Source organism: Notechis scutatus, chromosome 2, assembly GCF_049901735.1.
Source record: "Notechis scutatus isolate UNSWTSFEM ecotype Mainland chromosome 2, rNotScu1.2, whole genome shotgun sequence".
NCBI lineage: Eukaryota > Metazoa > Chordata > Lepidosauria > Squamata > Elapidae > Notechis > Notechis scutatus.
The window spans coordinates 267,842,822-267,867,701 of record NC_142010.1 but is presented as its reverse complement, the minus strand read 5'-3'; the positions used below and the strand labels follow the sequence as shown (position 1 = coordinate 267,867,701).

Here is a 24,880-nt window from a genome sequence, read left to right as displayed (position 1 = left end):
TCCCTTTTAGTTATATCACTGCAACTATTCTTGTGCAATTGTTTTATTAAAAATTATATTAAACTGATAAAACAAACACAGAACTTCATAGAAAAATATATTTAAAAAGAAGAAAAAATAAACAGTGTGGAAAAAAGAAAAATACAATCCCCCCCAAAGAAAGCAAGAAAAATAAATCTCCCCCTTCATCCTCAGCATCACTGAAGCACCTCTTGGCCAAAACGCCCTAAGCAAACCCAAAGAAATCAGCCAAAGAAGAGAAAACTGGCATCATTTACAGCACCAGCTGGGGAATTATGGAGTTGAATTCCACAAGCCTTAAAGTTTCAAAGTTGGACAGCTCTGCTTTAGACCAAGCAAGAATTCCCAGAAGCTTTGCTCTACGACTGATCAGGCAACAGGCATTTATGAGTCATTCAAAAGAGAACAACCAAAGATCAAAGGAAAGAGGCCCCGAGGCCATTCTCCCCAACTGATTGTAGGGTTTCCTGCCTAAGTAGTGGGTAGGTCTGGAACAGAGGCGTCAAACTGGATTTCCTCAAGGGCCGGATCAGCACTGTGGTTCTCCTCTGCGAGTGGGGGGGATGCCTCCTGCAGCACCCTGCTGGCCAAAATGGGGTGCGGGGGAGCTGTGTGTGCCCCCCCCCCCTGCACCTCATTTTTGTCCTCCAGGGCCTCCTGCAACACTCTGGCCCATTTTGGGGCTGTTTTTTGGCCGTTTTCGGCCCGTTTCAGGCAGCAGAGTGCTGCAGGAGGCCATGGAGGGTGAAAACAAGATGGGGGGGGGTGTTTTAACCACCAGAGGATCAGGGTTGATATTTCCAGCCCGGCCCCATGGGCCGGATTTAAGCACCCCGCGGGCTAGATCTGGCCCCCTGGCTTTGAGTTTGAGACCCCTCCAAGGTCCTTTCCAACTCTGTTATCCTATTTTATTCTTTCCCACCTTCTCCAGGTTGGGCCTTTAGGTCTCTCAAGGCGGAACCCATGGCCCACAATTGAGCCCACCCACTTTGCGGCTCCTCTTTCGTTCTTTCCATCTTCTTCAAGGTCCAACTTTTGCTTCCAGGGAGTGTCACAAGGAGTGACATGGATTGCACAATTCCGACTTTTGACAGCAGAGACACATCAAGGCATTTGAATGCATCTTTTCCGGGGCCTTCTGGTAGAGTACATTAGCTCTACCAAATGCTAATAGTCTGCGGTGCATTTTTTGAGTGCTTGTTGCTTTACCGTTGGTGGGTGATCCTCAAAGGCAGAAACAACCCACCTTTTTAATACCTTTGTTGTCAGCTCTAAGGATGGTTGTTCCACCTTTCACCCTTATTTGATCTCCTTTGTGTTTAATTCTAGTCACATTTTTCTCACTCTTCTCCTTAACTTTTATTGCTAGACTGCAGATCCTTTGAATTTTTTGTCTATTAGAATGAGGTCATCAGCACAGCAAAAGGGTATTTATGTTTCTTCCTCCGATTTTCTAACCAGGCTCATCTTCCAATCCTGCCTCCCTTAACTAAGTATATTCTGTATATACGTTGAATAAAGACACGGAGGGTGTGGGGCCTGGCCCTTTGTCTTGTCAGGCCCCGTCCATTCTGCATCTTCCTGATCTGCGTTATGGATTTCTCACAAGGAGCAGCAGATCTCCTGAAATTCCTGTTTTTTTCTGAGCATACTTCACCCCTGGGTGTGATCAATGCAATTGAAGGCTTTCCTATAATAGATGAAGCAAATGGCGGCTTCTTTTTGGTGTCCTTTGGCTTTCTCAAGGATAGGAGCCGCGGTGGAGCAGTGCTTAGAGTGCAGCACTGCAAGCCCTACTTCTGCTGCCTGCAGTTTGGCAGTTTGAATCCCACCAGGCTCCAGGTTGCCTCAGCCGTCCGTCCTTCCGAAGTGGGTACAATGAGGACCCAGATTGTTGGGGGCAAGAGGCAGACTCTGTAAACCGCTTAGAGAGGGCTGGGAAAAGGACCGTGAAGTGGTATATAAGTCTTAAGTGCTCTTGGGCCTTTTCGGAAGCCCCTTCGGCATCTGGCTTCCCCTTTTCCCACGCAGGGCCCGGATCTCCAGTTAAGGGACCGTTAAGAGGTTTAAATTTGAATAGCCGGAGTCCAGTGAGCCCTAACACACAGAGATGTGGTTGATTGATGGCTCCTGTGTGAGGCCATCTGTGCTGTGATTGGCTGCTGTGGGTGTGGAGGAGGCGTTTCCTCCTTTTCCCCGCCTTTTTCTTCTGTCTGCCCTGCGTGCTCGGTGATTTTACCTCAGGACGCTCCCCTTGGCCTGACTGCCTTGCCTGCTGCTGCAAATATTGGTGGTGGGATGTATTTATCTGTATGAAACTATATGTTCGTATAGTCCGCGTGTCGTCGGACTTCATCTGAACACCAGCTGGGCAATTCCCTGACAGGGACCCTGAGCATTATTTGGCCAGCGTGAGAAATTAAGGCCATTGTGTTCAGGAGACTCTGTTAAATCTCCTTGGTCTGGCACGGACGTGCAGGCCTGAAACTCTGCAATCCTTTCGATATTTTGTCATTCTCCAGGTTTGCTGGCACAGCTTGGTTGCAAACTCCCCTCCTCGCACTTGCCTTATTCCTGCAGGTATCCCCTCAATTCCCATGGGAGATATAAGCCTCTTATCTCGCACCCACTGAGGCAACGCCAGAGAAGCGCAACCAGCCCCACTGAAGGAAAAGCAGCAAAAAAGAAACAAGGGCCACGCAAACCACGCGAGGCGGGCAGGGCCATCGGCCGCACCCAAAGAAACACCAAGACCCACTTTGTGCCAACCCCGGGAAGGGGTTGTGGGCTGAAATAGTGAAATGTCTGTCAGGAAAAAGGCCAAGCTCAGAGAACACCAAGAACCCAACAAGTGGGGGGCCATTTGCCTGATGCGGTCTGGGGCTGGACCAACCTTGAGCGGGGGTGGGGGGGGGGCTGGACTAGAAGACCTCCGAAGTCCCTTTCAAGTCTGCGATTCTGCTAAGTCTCCTCCGTTGTTTTGTGGGGGAGACCTCCGAGAGGAAGCCAAGCCCGTTTGGGCTGAGGAAGACCGACCTTTACCGACCTTCAGCGTTATCTCTGGGGCAGCCCAAGTTATGAAGCCCAAGCCAGCAAGCAAGACTCACCACCAAGACCAAGTAGTTCATGAGGCGCTCGATGCTGGTCCGTTTCAAAATGGTTTTCCCGCTGTTTTGCATCAGCTTGGTGTCTGGCCCTGGCGGAACCAACCATGGGGGCGGGGTTTTGCTTCCAGAAACAAAATGTTCTGCACCCAGAAAGGCAGGAGCCCCTGCCCCTCGTCTCCAGGCCCCCATCCCGTGACCCACCCCCAACCGGAAAGGAGAGAAACCTATCCGAAGAGGGAAGGAGAAGGGGCAGCGCTTTCTCTGGGGGAGAACGGAGGGCAAGCGGAGGAGAAAAAGGTCCTGGCCGGGGGTGGGGGGGCACTGGAACTGCCCCCTTTGTGAAGCATGAGCCTTGCCATGGGGTGGCTGGACGCGGCAATGCCTCAACGGAAGCCCCTGGCACCAGCTCTGGCACTGGGAGGGTCTTTGCAGGGAAGTGGGGCTCTGCTCTTTTGGGAAACCAGCTTCCTAAATGCTGCCAAGGGGTGAATGGGCGCCTTTTGGCATGTAGCAAAGGAGTTGAGCACTGAAAGGTGGAATCTTAAAATGAACCCAGGATCTAAAAGGCAAGCAAAGCCCTCCAGCCTTTTAATTTATTCCAAATGTTAATAGAAGTTGCCTTGGCAGGCTGGCCACACCACGTATCTTTCACGGCATACGCTGAATATATACAGTAAACGGCTGGATTGGAAGAAGAGTGAGGTTTTAAAACTGGAGGGAGAGACATCCATCGCCTGTGCCAGGCTGACAATGCAATCCTGACACCAGGACCTGCAAGCCCTAGTACTAAATATCAAAGAGCACAGGCAAAAAAATGGGACTAAAATTAAACACGAGGAAAGCCAAACGAAAGGCCAGAACAGGTAGAAGAACCAGCCTTAGAACTGGCAGTGAAGAGATGGAAGTGATGGAGAACGTTTCCCCTTTAGGATCAGTTTCAGAACTGTAGCAGCAGTCAATCCACTGGACGGTCACTTTGGCTGAAGGGGTGAAGCTCTGCAACTGGACTGGGAGAGGAGGGACCCCAACCCTCTAGGGGCTCCGTGGGGCCCCATCAGACATGCTGCGCTGCTATCCGGAAGCCGCCCTAGAAGCGTCTGGCCCTCCAGGGCAAAGGGAGGGCAAAGGGGAGGGGTGGGAGTAAGGGCTTCAGTGGGGAGGGGCCCAGGAGAGAAGAGAGACCTTCCCACCCCCCACCCCCGCTCCGGCCGGTGCCAGCCAGTATCCCACACCCACCGGCAAAGATGACCAGTCCGAAGCACCACTCGGTGTTGCGGATGATGCAGCCCCTCAGCAGCAGCTGCTCGTTGTCCAGGGCGTATTTCTCCTTCTTGAAGGAAAGGGTCCCAGTGAACCTGCCCAGCCGGTTGTTGGGGGCTTCGCAGCGGATTTCCCCTGCAGGTGAGAGGAGGATGACTCCCAGCCCCTCCTCCCCTCTCCCCCACAGGGCCTCCAAAGGTCACCCTAGGCCACCTCCACGTGCCCTCAGCCCTCCCCAGGCAGGACCCTGCCTCCTCCCCACAAGTGGCTGTGTCACCTGCCCTTCTGCCCCCGCCATGCTTGCTCTCTGGCAGCCATCCCCTAGTGTAGCAGGGACTGAAAAGGAGGCTTGGACTCCAAAGGGGCGATGCACAGCAGGTCCCCCTCTGCTCTGACTGAGCCCCCTCTCCTCCTGGCCCAGCACCCCAACCATATGGGGCTGGCAGACCCCGTGGGTGAGGGCCCTGCCAACATACCCACCCTGGGAGGAGCTGCCATGCTGGAGTGCCACGACAAGGCCCCTCGGCACTCAGAGGAGTGAAGAGGAGCAGGGAGAGAAGGAAAGAGTGCAAAGATCTGTGAAGAGAAGGGGGAGTCAGGGGCTGGAGGCAGAGAGACAGCTGGGAAGAGCCCAGAGGCAAAGGGTGTGTGTGTGTGTGTGTGTGTGTGTGTTCTTGAGGCCGTGACTGCCTGGAAGCCACATCGTGCAGGAGTGGGTAGTAGTGGACAAATATATTAGTGCAAGAGAGAGTGTGCAATGTGACTGCAGCCTTTGCCCTCAGGTGTGCCAATTGTTAGTAGTACTATTTTGAAAAGCTGCAGAGTGACTTGAAGTTAAAAAGCAGAAAGCAGTGAAGACAAGGTCCAATGCATCCAGAAAACCACACCCCATAATCCATAAGTCACAACTGGCAGGCCTCCATAAACCTCCCCCCAAGGCTGGGAGAACATCCTCAGGGTGAGGAATTGGGAGTCACAACTCCTGACACGATGCTCTCTAGCTTTGCACCCACAAAATGCTCACCCAGCTGGGCTTTCGGAATCAGCGTCTCTCTGGCCAGGCAAGGGGAGAACCCCCAATGCAGGCAGCCCCCAATCACAGCCCCCACAGCTGGCTCAGAGCCCCCCCAGCCCCCCCAGGGCCTTGTCCTGACTCCCTGCTTCCCAGGGCCCCACTCCCACTCCTATCCACATGGACCATCTGCTCGAGAGGAAGGACAAGAATTGCCAGGGAAAAGCGGGTGGGGGGCAACACCAGAGTCCAAATCAGATCAAAGGGGCAGCAACCCTGACCCAGACGTGCCCCCAGCCCCTCCCTCTGGGGCTCCAAGGCCCTGTGGGCCCCGGGGGCAGAAGTCCAGGGCTGCTCAGCTGGCCAGGCCTCCCTCCCCTCCGTACCATTGAAGTTGCTCAGGGCCTGCAGGTCCCCCCCCAGCCCTGCAGTGACCGTCAGCGCCTGCTTCACCTTCAGGTTGGTTTCCCTGCAATGAGAGAATGGAGGGAGGATGCACCACCACCCAGCGATCACGCGGGCGGGAGACCAAGGGCGCCCCAGGAAGGTTCTCAGGAGGCGGGATGGAGGGTCTGGCTGCCCACTGAGACACTTACCCGTCCAGTTCCGTTGTCTCAATATAGGTCAGGCTGTGGGGCTCACTGCTGCAGAGCAAGAGGATGTCCGCCTGCCAAGGGGAAGAGCGGGTGAGACTGGATCACGGTGGAGGTCTCTCTTTCCAGGGCACAAAACCTCATCCCGGCAACCGGAGGGCAAGGCAGGCTTGTGGTTGCTGACCTGTGCCATTAGATCCCCCCAGTCTGCCCAATGGCACGGAAGGCCAGGGTTGTCTTTCTACAACATGGGCAGGGGCGGATCGGTGCCAATAACCACCCAGGCACCGGCTGCTTATCCTCTCAGTCTCCCTCCCGGGGACCCTGGTTGTGCCACATGGCCTCTGAGGGACCCCTTTGCCATGTCCAAAGGCTGCAGGTGGGAGAGGCAGAGAGCTCTGCAGAGCCAAAGACGTCCCTCCCCGGCACAACAGCTGCCCCAGGAGCTGCTGATGGAGGATGGCAAGACAGACTGGCTGCATTTGTGTCTCTGCTCAAGGGCCTCCCCAACATCCAGCCAGGCTGCCCAAGGGAGCCCTTGGAGCCACTTCCATGCTGGCATTTATTGGGTCAATGCTGACCGGACTGGCCCAGGGCAAGAGGAGGAGGAGCCTCCTGGGACGCCCTTGGCCTGAAGGGGTGGGGGAGGAGCTGCCTTCGCTTACTGTCACAAAATTATTGTTCTCCAGCTTGATGATGTCTCCCACTTCAACGTTGAGCCACAAGTCTTCCTTCAAACTAGAAGAAAATCCCAGTTACAAAAGCACCAGAGAGAAAGGACGTCCCTTAGCAAGTCTCCCGCATCTTTGGGGGTTTGGGGGGAGCAGCTGTGAGTCGGCTTTGGCAAGAAGCCTGATTGGCATCAAGATGCTTCCTGGACTTTTCCATTTGGGAGGATCTGTGATTCTGATTGCAGGAAAACGGTGTATTTTGGATAAGGGGTCCCCATGGGTGCTGGTCAAGAGGCAGATTGATTCTCTCTGGTTGACTCCGGCTTCCCTCCTTCCGAGGGGGTCAAATGAGGACCCAGATTGTTGGGGGCAACAGGCTGTCTCTGTCAACTGCTTGGAGGGGCCTGTCAAGCTCTGGGAAGCGGCACATAAGTCTTGAGTGCTCTCGCTCACTGAGGAGAGAAGACTTCAGGGCTGCGTTCAGAGATGCGGCTTTGGCCTCTGAGTGGCTGGACAAACACACCCAGGAAAGGAGGCCGGTTCCAGCTTGGGGGGGCCTTGATCCTTGACACCAGTTGGCTGTGGAAACGTCCACAAGGGACCTCTGGACCAGCAGGGAAAATACTCTCCAACCTAGTTAAGGAGCTTCTGGGACTTGCCAGCTGTTCCCTGTGTGCATCCAGCAGGCCGCTCACCTGCCATCAATCAGCACCTTAACTGGCCGGTTGTTGACCTGCTTGTCGTTTGCATGGCGATTCTGAAAAAAACAAAAAAACACAACCTGAATCAGCCAAGCCACAGAGAGGGCACCCAAGACTGGCTATGACCCAGCCTGGCACCTGCCCAACCTTCTTTGGCAAGGGCAGGATTTCAGGAGCCCTCAAAGCAGGGGGTGCGTGTGCTGTGGACAGATCTCCCCAGCAGGACGGCTGAGGGCAGGAAGCGGTACCCTCCCTGGAACATCGGCTGCCCTTCCTCCTCTCGAATCTTCCCTGTCTGCATCGTCTCTAGACTTGGGTGGAGGCCGAGAGCAGCTGCTCCGAAGGCTCCTCCAGACCACCCCCTTCCCTTCCCTTCCCCTCCTCTAGGGCCACAGAGGAAGTCACGTCTCCTTCTGGACACAAAGCGGGAGATGGGTCCCAGTTGCTTCGAGGTGAGACTGTTCATTTCCATTTGGATTTGGCCATATGGGGGTCGTTGCATTGATGTGCATCATCACCAGACTCTTACAACATCATCCATGGCATCCTTGACTGCGGACACGGTCAGGACCAAGACCAGAGGAACCACGGTGGTGAACCAGGAGAGGGAGGAGATCTCAGGGATGAGCTGCAAAGGAGAGAAAGGTCAGGATGCCCGGAAGGCTCGGCGGGGGGTTTCCCACCCTGACTTGGCAGGCAGAGGGGCTAAAGAGGAGGCCCAGCCTGGGGATCAGCCTCTCCCCCACGGCTTCCAATAAACGTCTCTCTTCCGCTGTCTCTGTGCCTGCAGAGCACGAAAGAGCCGGAGGAGGAGGAGGAGGAGGGGGGGGGGCAGCAGAGGCAGAGTCCACCCAGGAGAAGCTCGTGGATCGCAAGAGAGCCGCCGGATCGTCCCTTGGAGAGGATTCGAGACCGCTCTCTGCTGCCAAAGTAGAACCGCCACAGAGGCTGCTGAAGGGGACAAGGGGGTCGGTTCCAGGGCATGAACAAATGGAGGGGAGCCAACTGGAGGTGGCCACACAACCGCTCAAGGGGAAGTTGCGTATGACGTACGTGACTAATCGAAAGCCCCCCCAGGAAGGGGAGGCGTAAAAGCCAGCGTACAAAGGGTGCCGTGAGAAGCTAAGCAAGAGTGGAAGAGAAGGCGGGACCTGCAGTTGTTGTGGTACACTTGACAGTTTGTGGGGAAACCGCCAAGCCCGTCTCCCCGGCTTGTGCCGAGAAAGTCCGAGAAGGTTGGAGCAGGGCGTCTCCGACTCAGAAGAGGCACAAAGACTCACCAGACCGAGGGAGGCAACTCCCCACGAGCAAAAATTAAAAGATGCCCGCCCCTTAGAGAGCAGTGGCAACCAAAGGGAGAGACTTGTGGAAAGCAGGGAGGGGCCGGCCTGAGGGCATCTAGCCTCAGGGCGGCTCCATAAATGAAGGCAGACGAGAGAAGGGGAGCAGGCCAGGGAGAACAGAAGCGGAGGTGAAGGGCTGTGAGGAATTGTAGCTGCTGCTCAAGGCCCTTGATGTGGCTTCTAACTTTCTTCAAGACAGGAAGCCCTTGACTTATGACAGCCATCGAAGCTGGACTTTCCATTGCTAAGTGATGTGGTCATAAAGGGCAATTGCACCCCTTAGTGACGGCAATCCCTGCAGTCACAATTGTTGTTGGTGTTAACCAAATCCCGTCAGGTGAAGCAACTTCCTGGGAAGTCACTAGAGAAGCTGGCAGGAGGTTGGAGGTCCCAGGCCTTCGGTCAGAGAAGCAAGTGGCTTCTGCTGGGTGGGGGGAGGGAGGGAGCGAGTGAAGGGGGGACAAGGGGGTCCCCAAAAGGTGCAGCAGGGGGGGGTGCAGGGGAGGGGGTGCAAGAGGTGCTGCACAGGTTGGAGCAGTGGCTGGGGGATCTGTGGGTGGCAGTGAGGATTGGGGAGGGTGTGGGGGGTTGCGCAACTGGCCAGCGCAATGTGAGCGTTGAGTGAGGAGGGCCTAAGGGAGGGGGCACAAGTGGGGGGGGGGGAACCTACGCCAGCAAGTTGCCACCTTCCCTGCAGGTTTCCCCACTGTAAATTGGCAACTCATGATACGTGTGAATGGGTTGCCAGGAACCCGGATCAAGGTTACAAGATTTTGGGAGTTCTGGGACAGCCACACCTGTGAGGACCAAGTGGAACCATCCTTTATTCAGTGCCATCTTAACCTGGTACAGTCACTGACCGAATGGTCGTAGGTCAAGGACAAGATCCAGGAGCTGTTTGGAAGGGAAGGCGCAACCAGGGGCCTTCTCGGGGTCCTCTCCAGGCAGCGCCCACCCTTTCCGGTGCCCCCCCCCTGCCCAGGCCCTTGCCCGAAGGGAAGACTCGCCTGCAGGATGAGCAGGATGAGGAAGTAGGCATTGGCCACGCGCTGGAATTGCTCAAAGAGGTTGAGAGGCAGGAAGGTGAACAGGTTGTACTTGGAGGTTTTGATGGAGTTTTTCTGTGGACAGAAGACGGCCGTGAGAAGAACGGGAGAGGGGCAACATCACTCAGCCCCCACCCCCCGAGGGCCCGGGTGGCAAAGAGGGCATTGCTGCCCCCAGAGCCCTGTTCCCACAGACTCTCAGCTCTCTGCCATGAGGGGTGGGGGGTGGGGGGAATCTGGTTACTTACAGCATAATCGAACTGCAGGTTGTAGGCCCGGTCGTTTGCCCGCAGGCACCGCTCCTCCTCTGCAAGGCAAGCGTGGGAGTTGGGTGCCAGGACGGGGAGGCCAAGCAGTGGGTGGCAAGGCTGGAACGGGCCCCCAGGGCCCTCCCGCCTCTTGGCTGGGGTGGGGGGCATGGCGACGCAACATTCAGGAGAGGAAGGGAGGAGGGTGGGCAGACAGCCATGCCCCCTCCCAGCCAGCTTTCAGCAAGTCTATTTCCCCCACCCACCCACCCCTGAGCCAGGGGTCCCTTCCCTGCTACCCCAGGAAGCTGGGAGCCACAGTGATGCTTTTGGGCCCCAAATCTTGGGCCTTTCCTTCTGAGCAGCACACACACACACACACACACACACACACAGTCTGCCTCAGCATGGGGGTAACTTCTATTTTCCTGAAGCTCAGGCCTGCCCAGAAATCCCCACCGAGGGAGGAGGTCCCAGGGGTGTACAGCCTCTGCAAACCTCACAGGAAGCTGAGTGGCAGTTACATTTAATAAACAAACAAACAAACAAACACCTCACCAGCAGTGAAGGGCCAGCCTGGTGACTTCCCTGGGAAGCAGCGCAAGCGATGTGGGGAGGCCAGGGAGCAGGTGGGAGGGATTCCCCTTGTGGGAGGGAGGAAGAGGTTGTGCCCCCTTCTCAAGCAGGGCAGGGCAGGACTCTTTGGGGAGGGGGCAAGCTCAGTGCCAGTAATACTGTTTCCAAGAGGCATATACTCCGTGTGTGTGTGTGTGTGTGTGTGTGTGTGTGTGTGTGTATATATAATATATATAGTCCAACACATGGAAGCTACAGGTCATAGCATCAACTTCAATGGCACCAAAACCCTAGCCACTATAGAAAACCCTAACCACAGAGTCATCAGAGAAGCCATAGAGATTGAAAAAAGACCAGAAAGCATGAACAGAAGAGATGATTCCACCAGGCTGTCAATCATTTGGAAGCCTGCACTCACAAACAAAAAAATCTCCACACCACAAGCCAGGCAAACACCTGGGCACAAACAGATCCCCCCCTGATACCTCCAGCTCAAACACACCCCAACCAGGCACCCAGATGAAACCCAGCTTCCTAACTAATGACAGCCGTCCATTTACCCGAAGCCAAGCTGCACTAAAGGCCTCCATTAAAGTAACACAATGCTGCCAGCCAATCAAGATACAAAAAGAGCCAAAAAACAGACAGAAGATATCAGAGACACCCATCAAGCAGAACACAGCAAACTCCGAGACCAATAAACACAGACCAAGACTCCCAACCAATCAGGATGAAGAAAAACCATTCTGGCACAGCAATAGGCTGCCCCAAATTTAAATCTGAAACCACTGTAAAAGTCTGACCCACAGACGGACACAATACAGAAGCCTGATGATGGCAGATGAGATTCTGCTGAAACGTTGCTACAACTTTAAAGAACTACAATGACGTGGGAGAATACCCGAACCAAGCCGAACACCATACATGTAAGTACCGCGAAAACTTAAGAAAACATATATATATATGTTTTCTTAAGTTTTCGTACTTACATGTATCATATTCAGCTTTGTTCGGGTATTTTCCCACGTCATTATAGTTGTGCTTTTAAAGTTGTAGCAACGTTTCGGCAGAATCTCATCTGCCATCATCAGGCTTCTGTATTGTGTTCATCTGTGAGTCAGACTTTTACATTGGTTTCAGTTTTAAATTTTTAAATCTCTTTAAATTTTTAAATCCCTCTTCAGTTTTAAATCCACTAGCCAGGCAAACACCTGGGCACAAACAGATCCCCCCTGATACCTCCAGCTCAAACACACCCCAACCAGGCACCCAGATGAAACCTAGCTTCCTAACTAATGATAGCCGTCCATTTACTCGGAGCCAAGCTGCACTAAAGGCCTCCAATACAGGAACACAATGTTGCCAGCCAATCAAGACACAAAAAAGCCACAAAACAGACAGAACATATTAGAAACACCGATCAAGCAGAACACAGCAAACTCCAAGACCAATAAACACAGACCAAGACTCCCAACCAATCAGGATGAAGAAAAAACCATTCTGGCACAGCAGTAGGCTAGCCCCAAATTTAAAACAGAAACGGCTGTGAAAGTCTGACTCACAGACGAACACAATACAGAAGCCTGATGATGGCAGATGAGATTCGGCCGAAACGTTGCTACAACTTTAAAAGCACAACTCTAATGACGTGGGAAAATACCCGAACAAAGCTGAATACCATACATATAAATACCCACGAACTTAAACACACACACACACACACACATACACACACTTTCCACTGCTTTGCCCATGAAAAAACAGCAACCAGACAACGCAATGGACAAAGTTTCAAAACCTGCCCGCAAGCTTCTTAGGCTGCACATTAAGCAAGATTTCAGCAATACCAGAAACCCTCAACTGGCAGGTGAAGCATCATCTCAGAAATGCAGACAATCTGACGGGAGACTGAAAGTAGGAAGCAGCTTCCTTTGCCCAAACCATGAAGCTGCAAGTGTGAGAAGGATGGCAGACGCCCTGGAGATTTGCCCCAGGGGTCCAAAGGGATGCCCAGGCACCTGCAGTCTCTTGCGGGAGGAAGACTGGGGGGGGGGGCAGCCAGGGAGGATGAGGACCCTCCCAGCAGCACCGAGCAATCCCAGGTGGAGGAGGCAAAGGGCCTCAAAGGAGTTGCCCCAAATCCTTGGGAAAGAAAGAAGCTGCGTTCCCTTCTCTGGCTTTTGCCAGGCCTGGAGGAACTGGCCAAAATGGTGCCTGGTGGGGCTGTTTGGCAAAAGCCCTGGGGGGCTTTCTCAGGCATGGGGCCCGGCTCCTGCAGAGGGGGACACAACGCTTCCAAAGGATCTGGTAGAGAAGCGCAGTAAACCGAGAGGGGAATGTTCGTGTCCAGCTGCTGGGAAGTCGGCCATCATCCGGCTTTTAGCCAAGAGGAAAAAAAACACGCCGTTCTGTTCTGTTCCATCCCACCCCGGTGGTTTAGTTCTCTGCTGGAAGAACATCTGGACAGAGAGAAGAGACTCCTAGGGCTGGAAGGGATCTTGGAGGTCTTCTAGTCCAACCCCCTGCACAAGCAGGAAACCCTATACCATTTCAGTCCAGTCTTTTCTTAAAAAGCTCCAGTAATGGAGCCAAGCTTCCCCCCCAGCTTCTGGAGCCAAGTTGTCACTCAGTAGATTATCAATTGTTTTAACTGTCAAGGAAATTTCTCCTTAATTCTAGCTGGGATCTCTCCTTGATTAGTTTCTATCCATTGCTTTTTGTTTGGCCTTCAGGTGCTTTGGAGAATAGCAGGCCCCCGCTTCTCTGTGAAGCCTCTCATGCATCACCCCTAATTCTGGGGGGGGCGGGGAGGCAGAGAACTCGGAACTATTGTATCATATCTTTAAAAAATCCTGGCGGCACCGGAGAACTCCCAAAGGACTGGAAAAAAGATGACGTGTTTCCCATCTTCAAAAAAGGGAGGGGAAAAAACAGACCCAGGAAACTGCAGACCAGTCAGCCTAACCTCAGTACCTGGGAAGATAGTAGAAAAAATAACTAAAAAAAAAACAGATCTGTGAGCATCAAGAAACAAATAAGGTTATAACTGGTAGCCAGTACAGGTTTTTTAAAAACAGATCATGCCAAACCAATCTTATTTTATTCTTCATTTAAATTAGTAGACCAGCAAAATGCTGTGGACATAATAGACTTCAGCAAGGCATTCAGCAAAGTAGACCACAACCTACTTCTTGGTAAGCTAGAAAAAAGTGGGTCAGACAGTATCGCCAACAGATGGATTTGCAACTGGCTGACCAACCATACTCAACGAGTAGTCCTTAATGGGTCTAAGTCTACATGGAGGGGAGAAAGTGGTGGGGTGCCACAAGGTTCTGTCCTAGGCCCAGGACTCTTCAGTATGTTCATATTTAGATGAGGGACTAGAAGGGGAACTCATCAGATTTGAAGCTGACACTAAGCTAGCAGGACTAGCCAACACCCCAGAAGACAAGTTCAGGATCCAAAAAGATCTTGACAGACTTGAACAATGAGCCCCATCCAACAAAATGAAATTTAATGAGGAGAAAAGCAAAGTTTTACACCTGGGCAGGAAAAACCAAAGACCAGTGCAGATTATGGGAAACCTGGCTCAAAACCAGTAAAAATCGTGAAAGGGACCTTGGAGTCCCTTAGTGGACGATCCCTTAAACCGGAGCCAGCCGAGTGCAGCAGCAGCAGCCAAAAAAGCTCATAGAATACCTGGTTATATAAACAGGGGCATAGAATAAACACCACGAGATGTATTAGTACTGCTTCATAAAGCCTTAGTAAGGCCCCATCTGGAATACTGCATCCAATTTTGGTACCACATTACAAAAAAGATGTCAAGACTTTGGAAAAAATGCAAAGAAGAGCAACTAAGAGGATTAATTGCCTGGAAAGAAACACAGGAAGAACTGTTGCAGAATTTGCATTTGGCTAGGGACTGAGAGCAGTCTTCCAGTATTTGAGGGTGCCACAAAGAGGTCGACTTGTTTCCCAAAGCACCAGAGGGCAGGACAAGAAACCAGGGCGGTTTCTCATAAGGCTGCCTTTGAAGTCACCTCCAGGTTGAGGCATTGTTTGCTTTCCGGACCGCCCTGCCTCACTCACCCAGGTAGGAGCAGCAGCAGCAGCTGCCAGCGGGAGAGCAGAACCCCGATCCATCCTGGTCCCAGGACGGCCAGGAAGAGCTCCTCCCCGTGCAAACTGCGCTCTCGGGGCCCGGCCTTTCTTAGTGCCCCAAAGGAAGCAGAAAGGAATTATTATGGTGCTGCTTGTAAGAGTCCCCAAAATAGCACGGAGGCCTGTGGGAGAGCTGAGCCTCTAAATAAGAAGTCCAGCCACTCTTCCATTTAACAAGATTAACAGAGTTGGAAGGGACCTTGTAGGTCATCCAATCCAACCCCCCCCCCCCTCGCCCTAGCAGGAGACCCTACACCATTTCTGACAGATGGCAGCCCTGTCTCTTCCTGAAAGCCTCCAGTGACAAAACTCCCACAACTTCCGAAGGCCACTTCCGTTCCATTGGTGGATTCTCACTGACAGAAAATTTCTAGGTTGAATCTCTCCTTGATTAGTTTCCATCCTTGTCTGGTGTTCAGGTGCTTTGGAAAACAGCTTGACCACCTCCTCTCTGTGGCAGCCCCTCAAATACTGGAAGACTGCTCTCCTGTCTCCCCTGGTCCTTCTCCTCCCTAGACTATCCAGGCCCAGTTCCTGCAACCGTTCGTTGTATGTTTTAGCCTCCAGTCCCCTCATCATCCTGGTTGCTCTTCTCTGCCCTCTTTCTAGAATCTCAACCTCTTTTTTATAGTGTGGTGACCAAAACTGGATGCAGTACTCCAGGTGTGACCTTACTAGGGCTTTATAGAGTGGTATTAGTGCCTGCCTTGATCTTGATTGTATACCTTTGTTAATGCAATTTAGGATTGCATCAACTTTTTTGGCTGCCACTGCACCCTTTTGGCCACCAAGACTCCAAGATCCCTCTCCCAGTTCCTGCTATTGAGCCTGGTTTCACCCAGTCTAGATGTGTCCTTTGGGTTTTCTTGCCTAAGTGGAGGACTTTACTTTTCTCTGTATTGAATTTCATGTTGTTAGATAGGGCCCAGGGTTCCAGTCTGTCAAGATCCACCTGGATCTTGAGCCTATCTTCTTTGGGTGTTGGCTATTCCTGCCAGCTTAGTATCATCCGGATATGTGTTAAGATCCCCTTCTATTCCCTCATCTAAGTCGTTTATGAAGATATGGAAGAGTCCTGGGCCTAAGATGGAACCCCACTGTTTACTTCCCTCCATGTAGACTTAGACCCATTAAGGACTACTCGTTGAGTATGGTTGGTCAGCCAGTTACAAATCCATCCGATGGTTATGCTGTCTATCCCACTTTTTTCTAGCTTACCAAGAAGTAGGTTGTGGTCTACTTTGTTGAATGCCTTGCTGAAGTCTAACTATATTACGTCCACAGCATTTTTCTGGTTTACTAATTTAGTCACTTTGTTGAAGAATGAAATAAGATTGGTTTGCCATGATTTGTTTTTAATAAACCTGTGCTGGCTACCAGTTATAACCTTATTTGTTTCTTGATGCTCACAGATCTGTTTTTTAAAGTTATTTTTTCCACTATTTTCCCAGGTATTGAGGTTAGGCTGACTGATCTGTAGTTTCTTGGATCGGTTTCCCCCTCCTCCCCCTTTTTTTTGAAGATGGGAACCACATCAGCTCTTTTCCAGTCCTCTGGTAGTTCCCTAGTGCCCACAACTCTGTCGTTGCTCTGGACCACATCTTCCAGGTCAGGCGCTTCTAACCTTGGCAACTGTATGACTGGTGGACTTCCACTCCCAGAATTCCTCAGCCGGCCATGAGTTGAAGTTGTGCAATAATTACAAAACCACCAGAGGAGGCAGCCCTCCCACTTTCTGCAGGGGTTCACAAAGCATGCTGGTGGGAGAAAAAAAGGATCCAGGCATTTTTACTACCACAATGTCCAGGATGGGATCCCACTGACCTCCAGGGGATCAAGGCCGCTCTCTATGGAGCGGTCAATCATTAGTCAGGGTTTGCAAGGGCATCGCCCTCCACTGTAAGCCTCGTCTAGATCAACAACACGGGAAAACACAGTATTGGCACACTCAGAGGCACACTTCTCTAAAACATCAGCAGTCCCCATGCTGGTCCAGGGGCCCTCCTGAGTCCAGTTTCAGCAGCCCCTGTGGCCCCTCCACCAGGCCCTGGGCCCCAGAAGCAGAACGGGGTCTCTTCAGCTTCCACTAAGCGACGGCCTTCCGCCCTTCCAGACCACCTCTGGCCTGTGCGCTCAGAGGCCTGCACCGCCTGCAGAAAGAGCTACCCCTGGCAGTCCCCACCATGCCACACATCTCCCCATCAGCTCCTCCAGGGCAGGAGACCCCAAGAAGCCCCCAGGACCAGACAAGCATTTTGGTACAGAGTGGAAATTAGGGTGATCCCAGGTTCTCCAGGAGAAGCAGCTGAGCAGGGTTCTCCCACCTGCCCCCCACCCGCCGCCCCCCCCAGCACTGCAGAGGGCAGGGAGCCCCCTCCTGGGTTCCCCCTCCAGGCCCACCGCAGAAACGTCTTCCTGCCCCCCCCTTCCTTCCCTCCTGCAGCAGGAAGACCCCTCCCTCCCCTGCATTCCTGCAAAGAGATCCCGAGTGGGGAGGGAGGAATCCGCCTGAATGGGGACCAGCCTCAGAGCAAGACCCAAGCACTTCCTGGCCTGCCCTCACAAGAGCCCAGGGTTCAAGAGGGCAGGAAACGCCCAGGGGGCTTTCGGGGGTGTTGCAGCTCTCTGACATGTGGGGTGGGGGCCCGAGCCTTTGAGTGGCAGGCTTTGGCCAGAGAAGGTGCTGCCAGACTCTTGCCCTAGACAGGCGGGGGAGGGGGGGCAAGGAGCAAGTGGGGTTTTCCAAGTGGGGCCCCTCCTGGCCCCTCCGCCTGCCTCCAGGGAGAGTCCTTGGCTGGGCTCATCCTTTGCAAAAGAAAAGCAGGAAACCGACTGGCTGCTTTGGCTGGTGCTGGGGGGCGGGGGGGGGGCAAGCAGGAAGCCCGCAGCCCTTGGATTGACTCCAAGTGTGGGAAACCACACAACGGATTGTTGTTTGGGCCAAGAACCCTTTGGGAGGAAGGCAGATGCCTGTGGTGGCCAGAGGGGAAGCAGGGAGCCCCCCCCCCCAATGTCTTGGCTTCCAAAGGCCTTGAGGGTCGGAGCTGCACTGAAAGCTGCTCCAGGGGTCTCTTCCAGGGGTCTCTGCCCAGCCTTGAAGGGTGCCCTTCTGGGTGAGGACCATAGGCACCGTCTCTCCCAGGGACCCCCAGCGAGGTGGGTCCAAGATGGCGTCTGCCCTCCCTCCCCATGGCACAAATGGAGCTGGGGCCCTAGATTCCTATTTGCTGACCCCCAGCCCCTTTTGGCACAGAGTCAATCTAGGAAGGGCAGAGCAGCAGCCTCCTCCCTCCATGCTGGGGCCCCTCCCTCTTCCAGACCAATGAAGGCTCAGGTGGGGCCTTTCCTCCCTTGCCCGCTGCCTCCCCTCTTCGCTCACCGCTTCCTGGGGCCACGCTCTGGATTCTCGGCCTGGCACCCACCGGAGAGGTCATGCCCAGCCTGCTGCCGGTGCCCCAGGCAGTGGAGGCCTCGGGTGGGGGGACCGCATGGTTCGGCCCAGAGTGGGTGGGGGGATGGGTGCTTCACCCACACTCGGGGGGCCAGGGGAGCAGCCAGGGTCTGCGAGGGGAGGGGCCGGAATGCTGTGGAGAATCCGAGTCGGTTGGTGACAGTTGGAGGGAGAGGAAGCTCAGCCGGGAGACGGAGGGCGGCAGGCACACCGGGCCCCCAGGGCCCCCAAGGGAGGGGGCAAAGGCCTTCCGATCAGTGGCCACACTAGCCGGGATTTCCACCTGTGCTTTAGTCCACAAAGAAATCTGCTTCCACGGCTGTTGGGCTCTCCCACTTTTCAGCCACCTCCAGGGGTTGGACCGGCTCCCAGGTGCCCCTTTCAGAAAGCAGGGCGGGGTCCCAAAACGAATAGCCCACCTGGGAAGAGCCCTGGCCCACCACAGTCCGTTTCTGCTGCTTAGGTGCAGCAGCTAAACCCCAAAGTGGGACACGCGGCCCGTTTTGTCTCGGGAGCCTGAGAAATCTAGGATCAGTCAGGAATGCCAGCAATGGATCCCTGGGGGGGTGGGGGTGGGGGGGCTGCTGTGCACCAGGGCTTATGTGGTCCTGAATCTCTTGTGACCACCACTTCCTCTCTGCCGGCCTTCAAGGCTGCCCTGGACAAAGCAAGGCGTGACTCAAACAACGCTGCCCCTTTCCTGGCTCCCTCCGACACGGCCGGACAAGGAGCCGAATCCCTGATGCAGAAGGAGCGGGGGGGGGCTGGCTGCAGTCCGGAAATTTGGGCCCTCACCTTGGCACCCAAAGAGACTTTCCAGGCATTGGCCCTGGTGCCCTTTGCATGCAGCTGGCACCGAAATGGTTCAGCCCCTCCGTGGCCGTGTCCTTGTGCCTCACAAACCGTTGATTCACAGGGGGGGGGTCTTATTTCCCGCAAGACGGAGAACTCTGCCCCCACTGGGGTCCAGTCCCCCCAGCTGCCTCAAGAGGTGGGGGCGGTGGGAGCGGTTTCCCCCATCTATTTTCAGTGCATCACCTCATGGTCTGACAGGAAACTCTTCATGTACCAATCCAACTTCCTAGTTGTGCCTCCTGCACTTTGATGGAGGTTTGCAAAAACAAAGAAATAAAACCTCACCCCCCAAAAAATGCTTTTGTGGGGTGGGGACTCTTGAGGCAAGACCCCCTGCAGACCTGATCAATGGAGGTGATGCCCACCCAGCCCCCCAGCATGGTAGGACCCCCTCCCCTGCAGGACTGGCCGAGGAGGAGGAGGAACTGCCAGACCCCCCTTCCCTGGCATTTGTAGGGGGCTGATCTGGGGGCAAGGAACGGCTGTGCCTCAAAGAAGGATTTACCTGCCCGTTGAAGCTACAGCTGTGGATGCCAAGAATGTGATTGGCCACACGTGGCTTCCGAAATTCCGAGTGGCTCAGCGGCCACCGCAAGGGAGGGCAGGCCTGAGGCTCTGATCCCCTGTCCCCCTTGCTGTGTCCCCCCCTGCAGAGCCCAGGAAGGGGGCCAGGGCAGGAGCTCCTGCTTCGGAAGCAGCTCAGGAGCCAGCAGTGGTGGGGCGGCTTCCCCTTGGGCCCTCGGCTCCTGCTTTGCGGGCGTCGGCCTCTCCGGAAAAGAAGCCTCTCCAGGGAACGCAGGAGCAGGACGGGGGCTCCCCAGTTCCTGCTTGTCCAATCTAGCCGCAGAGGCGGCCAGGCTGACCCCACCCCTCCCTCTGGGAGGCCTTCACACCAGTCCTGCAAGGAAGGACAATGAGGAGGAGTCATCGGGGCATCTGGCCCCAAGGGGATTGTTCTGCTCCCCTGGACATTTGACCAGAACAGCAGCCAGGGGAGCTGGATCATCTGGTGACTCTGAGCAGAGGCAGAAGGAAGGAACTCGGAGTGGCCACTCAGGGTTTGGCCCGGTGCAATCAGGGCCCCTGGCAGGTGGGGGCTGTCCATGCGAGCAAAGGGGGGCCGCCCTCTGGCCGCACTGGCAGCGTGGAGCAAGTGAACCTGGGAGCCACGAGGGCCTCGCCCTGCTCTCCCCCTGCTCTGTGGGGCTTCCTCAGCAGGTCCTGCAAGCTCTCCCAGGCCTTGCCTTGCTGGCCTACCAGTGGCCCATGACCCCCCCACCCCCGGCTTTCACCTATGCGCATGACGCCCAGGGGAAGGGCCTGGCTGAGCCTCTGCGGAGGAGGGACAGTGGAAGACCCCAGGGAATTTCCCCTGAAAGAGGGCCTGAGCATCCTCCCACAGCCTGGATGGAGAAGGCGAAGTCCAGGGCGATGTTGTGATGCTTTCATAGAAAGAGAAATACTCTGCACATACACACACACCCACACCGTACTCATGAGTAACCCTTAATGTATTACATCTACATGGAGGGAAGTAAGCAGTTGGGTGCCACAAGGCTCCATCTTAGGCCCAGGACTCTTCATGACTTAGACGAGGGAATAGAAGGGGAACTTACCAAATTTGAAGATGATACTAAGCTGGCAGGAACAGCTAACACCCAAGAAGGTAGGCTCAAGATCCAGTTGGATCTTGACAGACTAGAACCCTGGGCCATATCTAACAACATGAAATTCAGTGTAGAGGAAAATAAAGTCCTCCACTTAGGCAAGAAAAAACAAAAGGACACATCTAGACTGGGTGAAACCAGGCTCAATAGCAGGAACTGGGAGAGGGATCTTGGAGTCCTAGTGGACAACCAGCTAAATAGGAGCCAGCCGTGTGCAGCAGCTGCCAAAAAAGCCAATGCAATCCTAACTTGTATTAACAGAGGGATACAATCAAGATCAAGGGAGGTACTAATGCCACTCTATAAAGCCTTAGTAAGGCCACACCTAGAGTCCTGCATCCAGTTTTGGTCACCACATTATAAAAAAGATGTTGAGACTCTAGAAAGAGGGCAGAGAAGAGCAACCAGGATGATGAGGGGACTGGAGGCTAAAACATACGATGGACGGTTGCAGGAACTGGGCCTGGCTAGTCTAGGGAAGAGAAGGACCAGGGGAGACAGGATAGTGGTCTTCCAATATTTGAGGGGCTGCCCCAGAGAGGAGGAAGGGGGTCAAGCTATTCTCCAAGGCACCTGAAGGCCAGACAAGGAACAATGGATGGAAACTGAACAAGGAGAGATTCAACCTGGAAATAAGGAGGAATTTTCTGACAATGAGAGCAATCCAGAGAAGTTGCCCTCGGAAGTTGTGGGAGCTTCATCACTGAAGGCTTTCAAGAAGAGACTGGACTGCCACCTGTCAGAAATAGAGTAGGGTCTTCTGCTTGGGCATGGGGGTGGGTGGGTTGGACTAGATGACCTACAAGGTCCCTTCCAACTCTTTTATTCTGCATTTTACACACACACAAACACACACAGCCACACCCTCTGTTTCCCCTGCTTGTTTCGCAGGAGTTGGTGTGGGAAAGCATCGCCTGCTGGTCTCAGCCCACTCACCACGTGGCCATGTCTCTCTCTTTCACTCTGGGCCTCCACACACCCTCAGCCCTCCTGCTAGGGGTGTGTGTGTGTGTGGGGGGGGTTTCCAGGCACCCAGCCCACCCCCAACCCCCAGAAAGCAAAGGCAGCAAAGGGGATCCTGGGGAGGAGGGCAGCTCTCTTCACTCACCCTTGGAGGCCTTCCTGTCCGCGGAGGGCACGAAGAGGGGCATCTTGCCAGCAGCCCCCGGCAGCGCAGGCTCAGCTCCTGGGCCAGAGAGGAAGGGACGCTCCCCGTGAGTCCTCTGTTCCCGCTGGAGGAGGGAAGCAGACACGGGTCACCTGGCAGGTCCGATTACGCGGCTGCCTGTCTGCCACCACCTGGCCAGGCCTGTGTGGAGCAGGTGGCTTGCACTGGGGCCGCTCGAGAGTGGGGGGGGGGGCTACCTGGCCTGCCTACTGCAGGTGGGAAGAGGGGGAGGGTTTCCTCTCCCAGGTGCCAGTCCAGCCCCACTGGCCAGCAGCGGGCGCAGGAGCGTCTTTCTGGGCCAAGAGGTGACCATCTGCCCATGCAGCCCTCAAGCCCATGGCTGCTGCTCCTGCCACCCCACTTCCTCCAAGCCCCCCCGCTGGCACACCCACCCACCAGGTACCCTGAAAATCCCTTCCTCCCGGCAGCACTGGGGAAAATGAATCACGGAGGGGGGGCAAGAAAAGTCTCTTTGGGGCAGAGAGTGAGGGGCAGCCCATGAACAGTTGGGGTGCATTAAGCTCGGGGGTGGGATTCTACAGGTTCTCACCTATTCGCTAGAACCGGTTGTTAACAGTCTAAGCAGTTCGGAGAACCGGTTGTTGGAAGAAATTACTGGCCTAATCCTGTAAGGAAGGCAGGAAGGAAACATTCTGGTGTTGCTTACAGAAACTGCCTCTCCGTTAAGCCTTATTACATTCTTGGCAGGACTAGATTTCCTGTCTCTGGAACTTCTCTGGAGTTTTTTCCCCTCCTTTGCTGGTACTTTGCTTGTGTGGAGTGACCATTCAAAGTTACCATGGCACTGAAAAAAGTGACTTATGACCATTTTTCACACTTATGACTGTTGCAGCATCCCCACAGTCACGAGAGGCCAGGCAAGGAGATGCGTACCTCGATGTGAGTGATGTTGAGTTGGCCACGCCCAGCCAGTCACATGACCACCAAGCCATGTCCACCCAGTCACATGACCACCAAGCCACGCCCACCAACTAAGCCACGCCCACAGAACCGGTTGTTAAAAACTTTGAATCCCACCCCTGATTAAGCTGCCCTTCCTGACCTCCCGCCTCCCATCCCTGGCCTGGCCCCTCTGCCGCTCTGGCCCACCAGTGCCCAGCAATCATGAATTGCTTAATAAAAATGGGAGGCCCAGAAATGCTCTGTCTTCCCTTTCTCTAAACCCATCTCAAACCAGCAACATACGACCCTTAAAAACAGATACAGCCTATTATCTGGCAGTTGAGAAAGAAAATGCCTTTTCTTCTCTGGCCAGGCTCCTTCCCTCCTGCTCCCCACACATCCCTGACCGCAAAACCTGTTTAAAGATTTGGGAGGGCGGTGTCCGTGCAAATTGACAGGGAAAATATATGTGTGACAATATTAATAATGTGACCTCTCATCAGTATTTTAAAAGTACTGGAAAATATTTCGCCTACAACTTAATTTTTTTCCTTGAAAACATTTTGCTTCCCAATCCAAGAAGCTACTTAGTTTAGTTCAAGGGGGACACCCCCCCCCCGAAAATCCAGATGCCTTTTGGAAAAGCAGGAGCAAACATGACCCAGAGAGCCGAGAATCTTCAGAGGCATTTCTCCCACAAAAACAACTTTTTTTGACTTTGCCAATATACTAACATGCCTTTTTAAACCTTCCTAACCAACAGAATCTCGTGGAGTCCTGGAGTGGAACGTGGTCCCTGAGACCATCCAGCCTGGCCATCCCCTGGCCCAGGGGTTTCAAGGGCAACCTCTTCACATAACGCACCACCACTTTGTCCTGCCCTCTGGAGACAACCGCATTGATGGCACACGATGTGCCTCCACAACTCCCACTGAAAATCCAATGCAGGTTGGACAATTTCCTCGGCCACTTGCCACACCCATAAAGCCTACAATTCTAGATGTCCTCCTACGTCCAAAGACCGAGGAAGGGGCTGCAGGAGGTCATGTCCAACCTCAGCTGACATTGATTTCAAATGCTGTTAACAAACTGGAGGATTTCAAGCCCCATCAGAAAGAGCATAGAAACCGAGGGTGAGGTCAGGCCGGATCAGTTCACTTTGACTCAACCTCAAGCGCGTCAGGGCAGAGCGCAACGGATCTTCCTCAAAGACTCTCTGAGGGGCTCCCCCACCCTCACCTGTCCATCTATCTGTCTGTCTATCCACATTCTTTGTATTAAACTCACTTTAAGATCAAATGTAACTAATTTTACAGCCTTTAAAGCACCCTCACACTGTTTTACAAGAACGGGACATATGAGCTGGTTGTCCCCAAGGTCACATAAATAGTTAATTTCAATTTCATCGCCTTCCTTCAACATGTTCTAGAAATCCAGGTGAGCTTCGGAGTCTGAATGGATCCCTCCTGGACCCCAGGGGTCAGATGCTGGCAAAGGACATGCCAGGAACCACTTTGGACACGGCTTTAAGTTCTATGCAAACTTTTGTAAAGAGCTGCTTACCCCTTGCCCCCCCTGCCCCCCCATCTATCAGGCATTGTTAGACAAGTGTTACTGTATAATGTAAAAGCTTTCAGAGCAGAAGGGCCAGCCCTAGACCCTGACCCATCAGCTGCAGTAAACACTTGATTTTCTAAACCCCCCCCCCAAAAAAAACAGTGCTAAAAATAAATGCCCAGGGTTGTGCCTGAAACGATGGGAAATGGGATCCTCCTTTTTGATAGCTGTAATTTCCATATGAGATTCTGAAGAACGTTTCTGCTAGAAGCTTTAAGAACACTGTATAAATTCACACAAATCAGTAACAAGGAATAAAAAGAGGTAGAGCTTTTAAGATATAAACCATTATACCCCTTTTAATTATGTTTGTCTTATCCCACACGTGAAGAAATTCTATCCCGCTTATTTTGATCTCCTTTCATTTTGCCCAAGAAGAAAATAAGTACTATTCACCAGTTTCAGTCATTCCTACAGAATTAAAACAAAACAGGCTCCCAGAACTTTAGGGCAAAAAGAAACTTTGAACTCAAGTCC

At 53.7% G+C, this 24,880-nt stretch overlaps 1 protein-coding gene across 1 annotated transcript in view; it reads right to left on the bottom strand.

The window, feature by feature from the left end:
• Positions 1–24,880, bottom strand: part of LOC113423529 (phospholipid-transporting ATPase ID-like) — a 45,621-nt gene that overhangs the window by 18,881 nt on the left and 1,860 nt on the right. Inside the window, 10 exon segments of the mRNA XM_087958784.1 lie at positions 3,129–3,217; positions 4,365–4,523; positions 5,787–5,869; positions 5,997–6,067; positions 6,659–6,731; positions 7,360–7,421; positions 7,895–7,993; positions 9,716–9,829; positions 10,003–10,061; positions 21,824–21,947. Of these exon segments, the coding sequence (XP_087814910.1) occupies positions 3,129–3,217; positions 4,365–4,523; positions 5,787–5,869; positions 5,997–6,067; positions 6,659–6,731; positions 7,360–7,421; positions 7,895–7,993; positions 9,716–9,829; positions 10,003–10,061; positions 21,824–21,866 (852 nt within the window). The 5' untranslated portion in view covers positions 21,867–21,947.